Genomic DNA, 15,503 nt, shown 5'->3' with positions numbered 1-15,503 from the left:
AGCACAGATGTCACAACAACAGTCTGTCTATTAGAAAACATGAAAATAAATAAGGGCGCTACAATCGTGCACGTGGGGCAACATCTACACGCACATTATTTTATATGCGCTCATTATTTTATACTAGACAGATGTACAAAAACACCCGTTGACTCGTAATATAACAGGTTGCCACAGGTACGATACTAGTGCCCTCAATCAGTGCCGGCGTAAGGGCCACTGACGCCCCGGGCGAAAATTTTGTGGCGCCCACTTGAAGGAAGCAATATCAAAAGTTAGTAGTAGTTTTTAATTTTATTGGCGCCCCCCAGGCTTTGTCGCCCTGGGCCATCGGCCCATCTCGCCCCCTCCTAACGCCAGCACTGCCCTCAATTATTCCATACTCTTTTTGCCAAGCTGTAAATGTTTAAGTGTATACAAAAACTTCGAGCCCTGTCGGCTCAAGAAAAAATCTATTAATTTCTTAATCGTTTTGGCCTATGTAAATTGTATTCACGTAGTCACGTTGTACACGTACTACAAACCACGACAAACTTACAAGACCAAAGTGAAGACCCCAACCAAAATAATATTTCCTATGGCAATCTTTAAGCACAATAGTGAATGTCATTATTTATATCTTTTAATGTCAAATATGAAATTGTCAATGTCAATCAAGCTAGAGAGCTGCCAGCTCGCGAGTGAGAGTCATTCGCCGTCCGTCTCATTCATTTCATTGATGTATTGAGTAAATAACGTGATATCAAGACACCGTTTAGTAAAACAGCAATTTTGAAGTATTTTGTGTTTACGTGTAAATTTTCAACATGGAGGAATTTGTGGAAGTTAATCAAATATCGGATTTTATATCATATCTCCGCAGTGTGAGTATGGGCATTATGTATTAACACTATGTATAGGTACGATACGGTGAAGTTATATGAATTGCGATTACTGTGTTACTATTTTAATACATGTAATGTGAGAGTGTAATGATGGTTAATTTATTAATTACTTAAAGTTGTCCCATCTGGGCGGTTACGTTTTGATTACGTCGCCTTCTCGAGTCCGTTGGCAACCACGGCCTACGGAATTCTCGGTCGGTACCTAGCTAATTATCATTTTACTATTGTTTTGCCGGTATTAGAGAGCAAAGGTTGTTAAATTAACATAATATAACTTCTCTTATACAAGTAAAACTGGACCTAGCAACTAAATGTGTGTAAACTGTTTAATGTAGAAGGTCATACCTAGTTAGGGCTATAGCAGTTTAATCTAATATAGTAAGTTTGTTTTGAGACTTAGCAACACATTTTATAACACCTTTATGTAATAAAATACCACAATGTTGTGTTTTTATGAAAGTGTAACACATACTTTACAACTCTTTTAGAAGGTCTTTGAAGTAATATGAGGAGCATGTTTTTAGTGAATGCTGAAACTGTATTTATTAGAACTACCAATGTCAAAGTCAACATGAACCTGGTAGGCACTTAAACATCATAGCATACTTAATACTCATCATGGACTAGCATGTATACAACATTTTTTTATTTTTTAACATTGCATATGATACTAAATAGAAACATATTAGCAACAAAATATTACCATGATAAAATAAATTCTTTGGGCTCTGGCCACCTGGTGTTTGGCATGGGCGGCTGCGAGGCTATAACAACAGCAGCATTAATTTTTAAGCCATTCACTAAAGCAACTCAATTAAAACATAATCTTAACTTCAACAGCATTCTGTATGTGGGATTGTTTGATAAAAATCACAATGACATAATTACTATTATTTACTTGTTTCGGGTTATCAACGTGTTGGTACTATCTTCTACAAAAATATGAAAACTGAACCACTTTGTGATAATGAAATATTTTTATATGTTCTGTGACATTTTTATCAATGCATACATACAACTGTTACTTTAATAGTTAATATTCTTGAATTCATGTGATAGGGTGTTACAAAATTAATATTTTGTTATATATGAGGCAAGCAATCACACTTCACGAATAACAGAAGACATTCTCGCCCACATCTGACATCTGACACGCCTCGCCCAAGGCGAAGGGAAGTCACTGGATGATTTTCTGCCCTTAAAAAAGGCATGATGATTTATTAATATCATACTGTAGTTTTCCTACCTATTTTACTTGTTGTAAAAACTTTCTCCGGACAAAAGAAGAATGAGCTAATTCTATTTGCGGTTCTTGAGTTTCTTTCTGAGCCAAACTCGGCTAAGTAATTTTTATTTATTAAAATTCTTTTTTTGTATTTGTATTACAGATATTATCTTATCGTTTTTCAATGTTATTAAAAAAACTTAATTATCTTATTACTTAAGAAGTTGTTTATTTACTTAATCACCTTGACCTTGAATCATGCAATGTAATATTTACTGAAGGTCAGTGTAAAATAGTTTGTTTACATAGTGACACACACATCTGATTGACTATTTAAATTTGTATCTATCTTAGAATATACATAAACATTGATTTGTTTATTTACAAATGTGTCTTTGTGCCAACATCCTTCGCGTGGAATTTAGTCAATGGCTCTCAAGTAGGTCCAGATTCTGTTGTAGATGTTTCTCTCTGAAATGTAAGCTTTCCAATGGAGTTTTGCAAATCAGTCCAGTAGTTTCAGAGCCTATTCAATGCAGACAAACAGTCCATTCCCTTTTCTTCATAATAAGCAATATAGATTGTATTAAATAATACATTTGTATAGGTACCTAACAGGTATTATTATTTATTGATACAACCAATATCTAAATACTAGCATATCTTTTATCTAATACAGTTGATTTGATAAGTTATTTTCGGCAAAAGTGATTTTAGCACGAGACAAGTCTCGTTATGACGCGTTATAGTTTTGCTATGTTTACTGTACTTAGGTAAATAGGTAATCTAAAAGCTGCCTACGAATTGAGATAGCAAAATGCAAACAATATATTTTTAACACATTGAACGCCGTAGTGGTCACCGGTGACCAACGTTAGCGGAGGATTAGCCTTCAACAGTTTTCTATTGGCAGTCAAAGACTTAATTGAAATTTTAAATAGATTTAAGTAATAATACATCCGAATTGAGTAACCAGATTTATTGTTCTGCTTATATAAAGAGGAAAATAATACATTTATTGTATGAATGTGTACTCACGCCCGACCTTGACCTTCGTCAAATATTAATCAAGGTCATCAGTAGTGAGACTAACGATTCACATGCGCGAATTATTGCAAATTAATCTTGTGTGTGAGGCCCACAAAGGTTAGATGAAACACTTTCTAATTTTGCTTTTAATAGAGGGCGCTTGTAGCGTAATTGGCGATCGAGGTGCCAGATATTCGATGCCATACGTGTGAAGTACTTAGCTACTTTTTAGGTGTCTTCTTTTTTTAATTATTCTTCTGTGGGAGTAATTTAATGCTTTACAATGGGCAACCAAGATTACCGAGACCCTATTCCTGTTTAACAATGCCTAGTTGTTTTCTTGTTATTATGTGTCGAAGATACACGATATTATCCGTCGATTAGACTACCAGAAACTAACTAATCAGACATTGTGAAATAGTCCCTAAATCTTTTTGCATCTGCAAATCAAACCCACAGACTATGATTAGCAACCATGCTTCAAAGATGGTAATGATTACCAAATACTGCGCTATTCCGTGACTGTTTGAATGCGGTTAAGACATTAGAACTTCAAATGATGTTCTGAAACCACATTGGTAGCTAAATACATAGCTGCGATGACCTTGAACTGGCGCTATCGGTTCAGAATAGACTTGGATATGACGTTAGCTTGTAATTTCGTTAGGCTAGTCTTTATCACGATTCTTGTTTATGTAGTTGTACAGAAATAGTCTTTATACAGGTCTTGCCATTCGCATTTTCGCTTAATACATATTCATGAGGCTCTTTTTTGTGAAGTTTATTCAAAAATCCTTGAAATTTGAATTCTTTCCGACTTTTTGTGTACGTGGGTAATATTGTAATGTTTTAATAGCAATTCGTATTAGTATTTAAAATACATAGTATAGATGGTAGGTAGATGTTTATTTAAACTGGCTCTAATTTGTACCGATTACAAAAAAAGATTTTGTAGTTTTCGCGTTATTTTTTATTGAACAAAATTCGCTAACGCCCCATCACGTGACTCCACTTGGCAACAGCATATAAACAGGCTCTGTGGTCATTGATGTAAAATGTTATCATTGAACAATGTAGAGATATTTACATAGTTAATGATGCGAACGTTTTTACATTTCATTGTAGTTTTTTATGTAATTTAAATTATAATGTAACATAGAAGAAGTGCTTTGAATAGTATTAATATTTATGGAGATTAGGCTTAGTTTGTTCCCTATATTTTATTTCTTTTGATATTTTTATTGTAACTTTCGTGAGACATACTAAATTAATTATCATATTATCGGCTTACTCACGTAACTGTTTGACGAGGAACTCGACTAGTTTCAAGCCATGCTTGAGGCTCATATTCATGAGCAGCAAATCTTTTGATATTTTGCTACTACCACGTCTTTTCCAAATGTCTAAACGTGATATTCTAATAATATGAAATAAATAAAATAATCCGTAACTTTCACTTAGATATCTATACATATAATAAAATCGTAGAAAAGTGCTGTCTGTACATTGAAAATAAAAATAAAAAAAATAGCAGGGGTTATTGTTATGTCGATGTCGAACCCAAAAATGTAATTAACTTTTTTTTGTCTGTTTGTCTGTTTGTCTGTTTGTCTGTTTGTCTGTTCGTCTGTGCGCGCTAATCTCAGAAACGGCTGATCCGAGTTGGATGCGGTTTTCACGAATATATTGTAGGATGCTTAAATTTACATTTAGTGTTTGTTTCATGTCAATCGGTTCATAAATAAAAAAGTTATGTCAAATTAAAGAATCACGTCGAACATTCTATGCTTATACCATTAATCTCCGCAACTATTTGACGGATTTGGTTGAAATTTGGTACAGATATAGTTTAGAACCTTAGAAAGGACATAAATATATTTTTATTTCAAAAATCAAAAAATAAAAATAAGAAATAAATTATTTATAAATAATTCTATGTCGATCGTTACACGACTTCGGTTCATGTTATTGTTTTAATTTATCGAAAAAAATAAATAAATAGTAAAAAGGTATGAAAAAAATAATATCAATATAATTAAACTTTTAGTACAAAGAAAATGCCCGAACGGAGTATAAATAAATAATCCAAGTTGTCTTTATCCTCGATAGATGGCGTTGGGATCGAAATAGATCGCGCTATGGTTTCGTTACATACATTTGGTTGGGTATCGGCCGAGCGCTTCGGTACTATCGTAGAAAAAGTGTATTATCAGTCGTATGATTATTTGTCTGTAGTGGTCCTGCTGTTTCGTATATTCTAAATTGGTTTCGTTGTATTTGTCAATTAATAAGTTTATTTGTTGGGTTTTCCTGGTTTTTTGGTTAAACTATTTAACGTAGGTTTAGTTTGATATCGATTATTAGTAGTTACTGTAGTCAGTTTTTTTAATAAAATTGTAAGTCTAATTTTTTTTTTAATTAGATTAGATTTAAGTCGTTTCTTTTAAATTATTTAGTTTAAGCTTGGTTATTATAGCATAGAGGATAGGTTGTAATATAGTTTCTTTTTTAATTGTTATAAATTCGTAATTCGTAGCTTTCTTTAGTTTTAAGTTAGTTTAAGTCCGTTTTTAAACTATTTTTTCAATGCCCTAAGTGAGTATTAAGCTCATTATGTTGATTTTTGAAGAGTTCCCTGGAATATCTTCCACATCTCATTTTTGAAGAGATCCCGCGAGATCGGGAACTATGTGGTTAAAACCAAAAATTTGCCGGAAGTCACTATTCCACGCGAACGAAGTCTCGGGCAAAAGCTAGTAAATAATAATTTTAATAATAGATTCAACTTTCGCCTAAGTTTGCGAATTTACATAACACGTAGGTAGTCGATTGAGTTAGGTTTTGCGTATAAAATTCATGATGAACTAAAAACGTCTAGATTTCTTCGAAACTTTCGCGTTTGTAATATTACTTAAGTTGTTATGTAAATATTAGTAGATTCTGTATATATTATTAAATTGAATATTCAACTTGGAATGAATTATTTATAATTTATTTTAAAGTAAGTAAACTAAGTTCAAGGCGAAGGAAATTTCCGTCGTCCGGTGCGATAATCTTTATAGGGCAAAAGAAAGTCGCTATCAGTAGCAGACATAACGCTCTGTCTAGTAAATTGTGATAACATTCCAAAGATTGTTTTATGTTATAATTATTATTCTCCAAAAACAACTTCAAAAGTCTACCCTAAACATTAATCCTTAAAACCCCATGTATGGGTTTTATAAGCTTCCTTTAATTTGACTGATCAGAGAAAGTAAAAAGATAGTAGAAATGCTGCTACCTATCTAAACCGCTCAAAGATCTGGTTATGCTAATAAAGTATTTAACATTCGTCTCGAAACTGACTTCCTAATTACATACGCCTACACAAGAACCTATGTACATCAAGCTGTCTCCATGCCAATAGATTTTGCCTGCCTCCAATAGATTTTTAACATTAAAAAATAATAAAGAATATGTGCAGTCAACTATTGTGTCAGATTGAGCACGGAATGGTACGATAGTTTGGACATGTAAAAAGAATGAATGAAAGCAGACTTACGAAAGAAATATACAAGTCGGATATGATTACGGCGGTCGGTAGTGGGTGCCCTAGACGGACGTATACAGACCAGATTGGCTATATTAAAGAAGGGTCAAATTGAAAGTTCCCTTAACCGACGAACATGTATGAAAAGAATCATTCTTTTGCTGTTGACTGTTGATGAAGCGAAAGAGGCATGTAAGATTTGTAGCAACTGGCGTCTTTGCCTATGCCCATGGGAGATAGACATGAGACTATGTATGTATGCAGGTAACTATTTAGTATTCAAGTAAAAAAAAGATTCGGTACAGAGACGGGAATGGTTTTTTTTTTACTAAATTATACGCTTTTTGACGACGCCATATTTTCTTTATTTATTTGTTAGTTCTGTAGCCAACCAATGGCCGTCGTTGTAGTGAATCAATATTTATTTTCGTATCTAAATAGTGCATACCAAATTAGAATAATAGAACTGTACAGCAGCGCTACCTGTCTTTATAACATAAGGCCTAGTGGCGTATCGATCGTGAGTCGTATTGCAACTCTATGGCAATAACCTCTCAAGTCTCTATGTAGACTTGGGTCATTGGAGGGGACTACGTGGGCAGCATAATTATGTCCAGCATTGGATGAGACGCATCCGATGTGTGACCTAATTCGCAATTAGCTTAGAATTTACTAGATGCAAATAAGAAGTTACTCATATGCAGCTGACTATAAAAACTGTCATCAGCAAATCTTAGAAAAAGTTCCTTAACTTTCTCTGTCGATCCGAATTACTTACATGAATTCAATGATACCTAATTTGTATAAGACAATATTGTCTGTACACTATGTACAGCTGTACATTCATATGAGTGTCAAAGCATTTTTATTAAAGACCTGACGAGTAGCAGTCATAATACTAGTTCTGTGAGGTTTTCTTAGTTTACTCCTACATTTTTCTAAGGTTAAGGCCAATTACAATTTGTAAGACTATAAAGTTTACCATGTTAAATGTTGATTTTGAAATATTTACTTCGATTTTATAAAACCTAGTTCTGATATTATGAGCGGTCTTTGTTCGATCAGTCGAACTTTTGTAAATATAGAATAGAAGCGGTTTGTTTAGTCTATGCCGTTCAAACGTCTTCAGCTTGTTACTATCACTTTTCGGAAGTTGTAGGAAATTAATAAAGCATTTTGTGTCGGTTTTAGTTATAGATTTAACTACATTTAGACCCATAACACTGTTTTATATAAGTTATATTTTTACTCTTTTGTGTTCAGTAGTTTCCCTCTAGGTAGTGTACACAGGTAATATGGTCACATAAAGCTTTTATCAGATAAATAATTATCTATATTTCAAAATAATGAAATAACAGACGACATCAAATAATCACGCGCCGGTAATCCATTATTATGATTAAAATATCACGTTTTGAAATAAAATCGATATAGAAGCAATCTTATTCGACTTTAGTAACCTTGACCGATAAACGTTGTATGACAGTGTATTTGTTTGTTTTTCAAAACAGTGTTTCAAAGGTAATAAATAGTAACGACAATTAAGTAGGTATCTAGAAATTTCCGTGTAAGTAGATTGGTTTCACCTAAAGAAATATTACTTACACTATCGATGTTGCAACAATCTGTTCCGAAATATAATCGCTAATGTCCGTTACTTTTGATCCAGTTATAATGTAGGAGATCATTAAAACAAAAAAGTACTCCTCCGGGTTACCGGGGCTCCAGCGCGGAAAGCAGGACTAGGAATAGGGTGGTTTTTAGTCAGTAAGAGTCTGACACTTCCTCTCTCCTCGCCCAAGGCGGGAGAAGTCATTAGACGTATTTGTAATTACGCAATTCTATTTCTATTACATTTTTATTTTGCTCTCAGGATATAGAGGTGTCTATCTGGCTATATTTAATATCTACGTACTTATTTATTCAGCCTACATTTCTACATTTAAAATATACGGCTTCCGAACAACACAGAAAGTACATAGGTACATATTACACTCGTATAGATTTGCTCAGCTTTACGCCAATTTGAATTACATTCCAATATTCGTTTGGTCACCCGTCTGAGCCGTGATTAGAAACCTTACAATTATTGAGGTTTTTGAGGTTTTTATTGGGACATGGACCTGGCTATGTCCTTAAACTGTGACCAGCTACCGAGAAATTGGGGCTGTATAGCAGCTGATGCCTGATCCGGAGCTGCAGACTACCTAGCGGGTTTACCGGGGCTCCAGGGCTTGAAAAGCAGGAGTAGGAACGGGTTGATTTTTAGTCAGTAAGAGTCTGACATTCCCTCTCGTCTCGCCCAAGGTGGGGGAAGTCAGTGGATGCTTCTCCGCCCTTAAAAAAAGAGATAAGAAATCTCATCTCTGGAAGGCGGCCTTTTTTAGCAGATGTTATATTTAAGACTACTGATGATATTGTTTATAGAATGTATCAACTAAATGCTCATTTAATTTTCATTTCAGATTGAATGGCGCGACCCATGGCTAATAGCGTTGATATCGTTCCACATCATAATTACCTTCACATGCTTCTCAACTAGGAACTATGGAAACTTCCAAGTGATATTGTTCATAATATTATGTGAGTATTTTATTTATGTTCTATATTTAGCTTGTGACTGAACTAAATATAAAATTGGTATTTTATTATAACTTTCGTGAGACATACTAAATTAATTACCTATTATGTTATCGGCTTACTCACGTAACTATTTGATGAGAAACTCGACTAGTTTCAAGCCATGCTAGAGGCTCATGCTCGTAGCAGCGCAACAATCGCCGCGTCGTGTGTGTCGCGGAATGCTGCTCATGAATATGAGCCTCTAGCATGGCTTGAAACTAGTCGAGTTCCTCGTCTAACAGTTACGTGAGTAAGCCGAAAACATAATAATTAATTTGGTACTGTTTTTATTAAACATTTTAATTGAAACGGCTAATGCGCTAAATATTTATTATGTGCGTTGTGTCAAACACACAGCTCATCACAATACATAATTTTTTGGTCACTACAATAATCTTTACGCAGTGAGTTGACTAGTGATATTTCCTAGACTCGTAAATCAATTACGGTCCGCCCCAACTGTCGTTTGTCTTGACGTCCAGGGAACTGATACAAAGTACCTATTAGGTATGTCGCGATACCAATTTGTAACTGTCATATAAACAAGAAAATGGCTCCGTTCATACCTACTGCCTAGCCTATAATTTGTTTGGAGGTCACCCTTTACAAATAGTTCTTAGACAAGTCTTTAAAAACAAGTGGGTTTTTACGCTGTATTTATACGTATTTCATATATGCATCCACATTTCTTTCTCGAGCATGATACAAAATTGCTATCCTGGCGAAAAATTCTTTTTCAATCACAGTGTTTTGACTACCGCATCTTTGTACCCTATCTGAAAATAAATAAGGATGCATTTGTCATGACAGGAAAGTAGATACATCATGTTTACATTTTTATTTACATCCTACGTCATTCAAAGTGAGTTTACGTCTGCCGGTACCACAGAAAGCGCCTCTGCAGTAATTTGGCACTGCGTCAAAATAGTGAAAGTTATTTCATGTAGGTATTCTGAAAATTTATTATATCTTAGTTCAAATAAATACGGTAACGCCACGGCTGTGGCACGGAGTTAAAGAAAAAAAAATTGAGCCTGTCAACAGCTGTTCTTTAATAGGAAACTTTATGATTTAATGTTAAAATTAATTACTAAAACATGTAAAACGGCTTATTTACGGAAGATTACTCGTCTCGTTTCAAGCTACAGCGCGACCCAATAATATAACTTACGAAAATGGCCCGTATATCAGTCAGCCCTTAATCTTAGTTACCAGAGCCGTATTATCCCTAGGGCAAACTAGGCAAGGGCGCCAGGTTACATAAGACAAGACAAGGGCGCCAAAAAAATTAAGGGCGCCAATTAGGTGCTTGCCTAGGGCGCTTTCTGGTATTCATCCGCCTCTGTTTGTTACTATTTTTGACTGCAGTAGAAAAAACGAAAAACGATTAAAAATAATATCTGTTTATAATCATTCAAAGTGCCCATTATAATTTTATCTTATTTTCTATTTCAGTGTTGCTAGTATATTTCTCGGAAAACATCAACGAGGTTGCTGCACGAAACTGGACCTTATTCTCTAGGCAGCAGTACTTCGATAGTAAAGGACTGTTTATATCAGTCGTGTTCTCCATCCCTATACTGCTGAACTGCATGATAATGGTGGTAAGTAGATAATATATCGTACGATATAGATATTATCGTAATTGATTTAGTTTTTGATTGTTTTTGTTTTTATTCTGTTTAATGAGCCGGAGTGTTATGGTTGGTAGTGTCTAGGTAGGCATTGTCATTGCGATGCAGGTATTGATTTTCGTAAACCAATTCTTTAATTTCCCGGTTAGATCATCATCATAGTTTACTGGTTACAGCGAATTTCTAATTTTCTATTTTGCATAGAAAAGTGATGATTGATATTCACTTATGGTAAAATATTTTTAGTATACTTTGACTATATATCTGGAAAATAATGGTAGCCACACTTGCACAAGTATCCGTTATTTGAAAGTGACCATAATACCTTATTCTTTTCAGTCAAAATGTTTGTTCAAAACAACGATTTAAAGTAATATTTTAATGTTCCAGGGCTCCTGGCTATACCAATCTACGCAGATCATGACAAACCTAAAGAAGGCACAGCTCAGACAACGCTTGAAAGAAATGAACATGAACAGGGAACAACGACAGCACCTGAAGGCGGAGTAATCGATCAAGTCAATTACCTAGGTATCGATAAATCAAAATATTTTTGCTAGCATTATGACGGAATACGATTAATCTAATTTTTAGGCATATGACGCAGTGATTTTATTTATAATTAATTATTTTTTAAATGAAAAATCGGGATAATGTCCGGCAAACAACAAATGAGACGGTTAAATGTAAATATTTTATTGAAACGTTTTTAAAATGGCGGCTATTGTTCTATAGCGCGTGCGTCGTACGTTTTGTTAGTGCTTGTAATGAAATTACTTGTTAAAATAATACTTCACGGTTTAAGAAGCACGTAACGGATTCAATTAAAGTTTTCACCTTGATTTATATTATAAATCGGTGAATTTTTGTTCGCTTTTCTTATTCCTCGTCCATTTCCTCTCTAGAAACTCTATTGAAGTAATTACATACAAATCCATTGCGTTATAAACTCCTTACAAGGTCTCGTTAATATTTTTAACTAATTATTAGTTTTATTTTGCCTTGCCTTTGTGGAAAATAATCGTCACTTAATTTGGTAAATGGAAATTACTACTTATTGTAACCACAACGTTACTTTTTTGTATTATTACGTTTGATGCTATTGTATTGTTAATTAACAGAGTTTAGGTCGAAATTTTATACGTCTCAGAACCAATTATGCTTGCCACTTAAATATCTGGTATAATCTGGTCTTGTCAAAAACAACACTGATGAATTTTGGATTTCGACGGAACACGGGAGAAGCAATTTGCTAAAAACTTCTAAAAAATTTTAAATAGTGACACGAGTGTATGTGTGTTTAATTAACACTGTAACTGTCAAAAGGTTATTCACCCATGACGTTGGGTTGCCATTAACAAAAATGTCAAAACATTGCTATGACTACACTGCATAACCATGGAATACTTATCGATGCATTTTATGTATTTGTATACAATGTGGCCAGTGGCTAGTAGCCACAATGATATTTTGAAAAAGAAGTCTTAAGCATTTATATGACGTCACAATCCATGTAGAAACAAAGATTTTTTGGAACAAGTTTAATGAATGAGGAAGTTATTACGTTAAATATCAAATTGTTATGGAAGAATATATTGTTAACGTAATGTGTGAACAATTTAGTTTGCTGAACGAAGCAGAGACGTAGTTTACGCAAGCCTCATTGTAATCCAGGGTCGAGTAATAAATTGGAAAGCTAATATGGCCGTAAAAAATACTTAAAGCGTAATTTTTTTTCTTCGTTATAAATTTAAAATTAACTAAAATTTCGCCTGTAATTTGGCGTAAGTAGATAGGAATACAATATTCTTAAAAAATGGCTTAAATGAAAATGTCTGTTTTAACAACGAATGTGTCTTTTTAATGCTCTTGGAATTTTCATTTTTATGTAAAAAGGTATATCAAAATTTCCAAAGAAAAGAAAGTCATTAAAGTTTGGAATACCAGAATAACGCACCGCGTTTTCCAAAATAAATTACATTTGGGAGATTTGGCGCAAAACATTTGACACATTCGCTAAAATATCAGATATTTTAAAACTTTTCAGAATTATTAACAAAACGTTCTCTTAATAGTAGTCACAGCTAGATATCAACTTAATTAATAGATGTAGGTAAAGGTAGATGCAAGAACATATTTCTAGGTATGTCCTTAAACAACAATACTTAACGAAGAAGTTTGTATTGAAGACAATAATAAGCTAAACATTGAAATGTTAGAAGGATCGAGACAACCCATTAAAATCTGTTCGGTATTAAAATCGAATTGTAAAGATGAAGTGCCTAAGCTGGACTTAACTTCTTCACTTATGCCCCGTTAACCTGTTAGGTTGTCCGCAGCTCCGGATGCTCCTAAAACCCTGATAATGACATGTTGAACACAGAGCCGTATTATAACTAAGGCTAACTAGGCTAGTCCCTAAGGCGCCAGGTTATAAAAGGGCGCCGTGATGGCCACGCCAAAAGAAACTAGAGGCGCCTTTGAGGTACTTGCCTAGGGCGCCCGCTATGTCTAATCCGTCTCTGGTTGAACACACGCACATTTTGTGGTAATCAATTGGCGCTAGTGAGACGTAAAGTCCCTATTGATATTGGACCAGCTGTCACAATAAGATACCTTGGTATTGAATACTAAACTAGCGCCCTCTACAATGCGGAGTCACGAAACAATTTTCTTTTATTAAAAATCTAATCTATGTGGCTATGTTGATTTTAATAACGTATGCGTCACAATTTTAACTAATAAAGTGTATAATAATTCAAAATACTTACTTATTAAAAAAAGGCTTGTATTGAAATTAGGCCTTTATCTATTGCATAGCCGCTTTCACCGTGAAATTGACTTTGAAAAACCTAAATATGTAAAGAAAATACCGAATATTTACCTATTGTATTAATATCATTGTATATCCAACACCGTTAGTTATCGTTTTTTTGTATTTACTCAATATAATTATTCCGTGTTTTGTATCTAATTGCATTTTTTTATTATGTAACTTATGTACTTAACTAATTTGCTTCGTTCATACCACCTGTGTATATTGCATTTCTTCTGTATTTGATTTTTTTTTCTATTTTTATTAATAAGTTGCCATGTATTATAAATATGGTGTCAGATAGTATGCCAGAGATCATTTAGTTTTGACAGGTGACTATTTCATCTGTGGTCAATTCTAATAAATGAACGTGATTGGTTGGCCAACATTTTTACAGCCAATCAGAATCACTTGTCGTATGATTTCATCAGTCATAATAAATTGGTGGTTTGTGTATAGTTATTTGGGGAGGTTATTAAACAACGTATGTTTTGTTTTAATTTGTACAATATATATAATATGTATAAATGTTACCAATTCGTTTTGTAAAAAGTATAAACGAATTTCATTGTTGTTGTGAATGTTTCTTTGTCTGACTCAGTGGCGGTTATGAGTACTTGCCATAGATTTTCATAAGTTTTAGTACAGATTATAAATAATACTTAATTAAGAGACAAATTAACTTGTACTAACTTTCACTATTGTAGTTAGGTAACGGCTATTGATGCAAAGTTTCTGTCAATATTTAATGTCTCAAATAAAATATACTCGTTTTCCGACGCAAGACGAAGTAAGTGCCATTAACGAACATTCACAATGACTATAATATACGATTTGTGATAATTATTAAAGTAAACAGAAGGTGCAATAAAATTAAGTTTGCTAGATTCGGCTAGAAATTTGATTTTTTTATATATCTGTATTATTATAATTTTTTGCGCTAGTAATACATAAATAATAACACTTAGATCTATAAGGTGGAATGGCATTGTTAAATTATTTCTCGTAGAATTTACTATAAGTATTTTGAAAAATTAGAAAATAGATAATGTCCTAATATCACAGAAACACCACTATACCTAGCTAGAATTAAAAATTGTTAGTAGAATAGAGTTTTATCTGTATGCATACATCTCATAATAATTACGCGGCAACATTGATATGTGAGCAAGGAAATGAACGTTCTGCCTATAGTAAAGTTACGTCCATATGTAGTGAATATTGACATAGGATTAATATAAGCGACCGTGTTGCCGATGAGTAACGTAACGAAGACTGAGTTGTGTATAGTGTGAATTGGAAGTCATTTTATTTTTAAGTTTCATCCTCTTGACATTCTATACCACCGTCATAAGTTTCTCCACATTTTTTTTTAATTTTGCATTTTTTCCTTGTAAACATCACTTAAATTTTAGTAGCTGTCAATGTCAAGTTATGTCAACTTATGGCGGGGGTGTTCTTTTTTCTTTTTAATTATGTATCTGTAGGTAGCAAACATGTACATGCTTAACACTGTTTTTATTATTCCTTTAAGCAAAGGTGATTTTTATTTTGTTTTATGCTTAAATAAAGGAATTGATCGATATTTTAATCTTTTATTTCTTTTCCTGCCCTCTAGATAAATGGCATCAACAACGATGCTCGAATCAAATGAACTGAAAAGTCTAATGTGTCATTTATTCATAAATTAATGTCACAATAAATATAACTTACTGAATCGACAATGACATTTACTAGCCAAAGAATATACATTGGAAAAGACATT

General features: G+C 33.5%; 1 protein-coding gene across 1 annotated transcript; it reads left to right on the top strand.

Annotated features, from left to right (window-relative positions):
- Nucleotides 1-647: 647 nt before the first annotated feature.
- On the top strand, nucleotides 648-15,323 carry LOC118273401 (transmembrane protein 18). Its single transcript, XM_035590350.2, has 4 exons — nucleotides 648-863; nucleotides 9,133-9,250; nucleotides 10,745-10,893; nucleotides 11,314-15,323. Exons 1-4 carry the CDS (start codon nucleotides 807-809, stop codon nucleotides 11,431-11,433), a joined length of 444 nt encoding a protein of 147 aa, XP_035446243.1. The 5' UTR covers nucleotides 648-806; the 3' UTR covers nucleotides 11,434-15,323.
- Nucleotides 15,324-15,503: the final 180 nt, after the last annotated feature.

The sequence above is a fragment of the Spodoptera frugiperda genome, chromosome 1, assembly GCF_023101765.2.
Source record: "Spodoptera frugiperda isolate SF20-4 chromosome 1, AGI-APGP_CSIRO_Sfru_2.0, whole genome shotgun sequence".
NCBI lineage: Eukaryota > Metazoa > Arthropoda > Insecta > Lepidoptera > Noctuidae > Spodoptera > Spodoptera frugiperda.
The sequence above is the reverse complement of the archived record's forward strand: the minus strand, read 5'-3'. Positions and strand labels throughout refer to the sequence as shown.

Bases quoted from the DNA above. Each gene is read 5' to 3' on its own strand.
- LOC118273401 (XM_035590350.2), top strand. From the start codon at position 807: ATGGAGGAATTTGTGGAAGTTAATCAAATATCGGATTTTATATCATAT. The intron at 9,251-10,744 runs GTGAGTATTTTA...TTTCTATTTCAG, and splicing joins GATATTGTTCATAATATTAT to TGTTGCTAGTATATTTCTCG. The intron at 10,894-11,313 runs GTAAGTAGATAA...TTAATGTTCCAG, and splicing joins TGAACTGCATGATAATGGTG to GGCTCCTGGCTATACCAATC.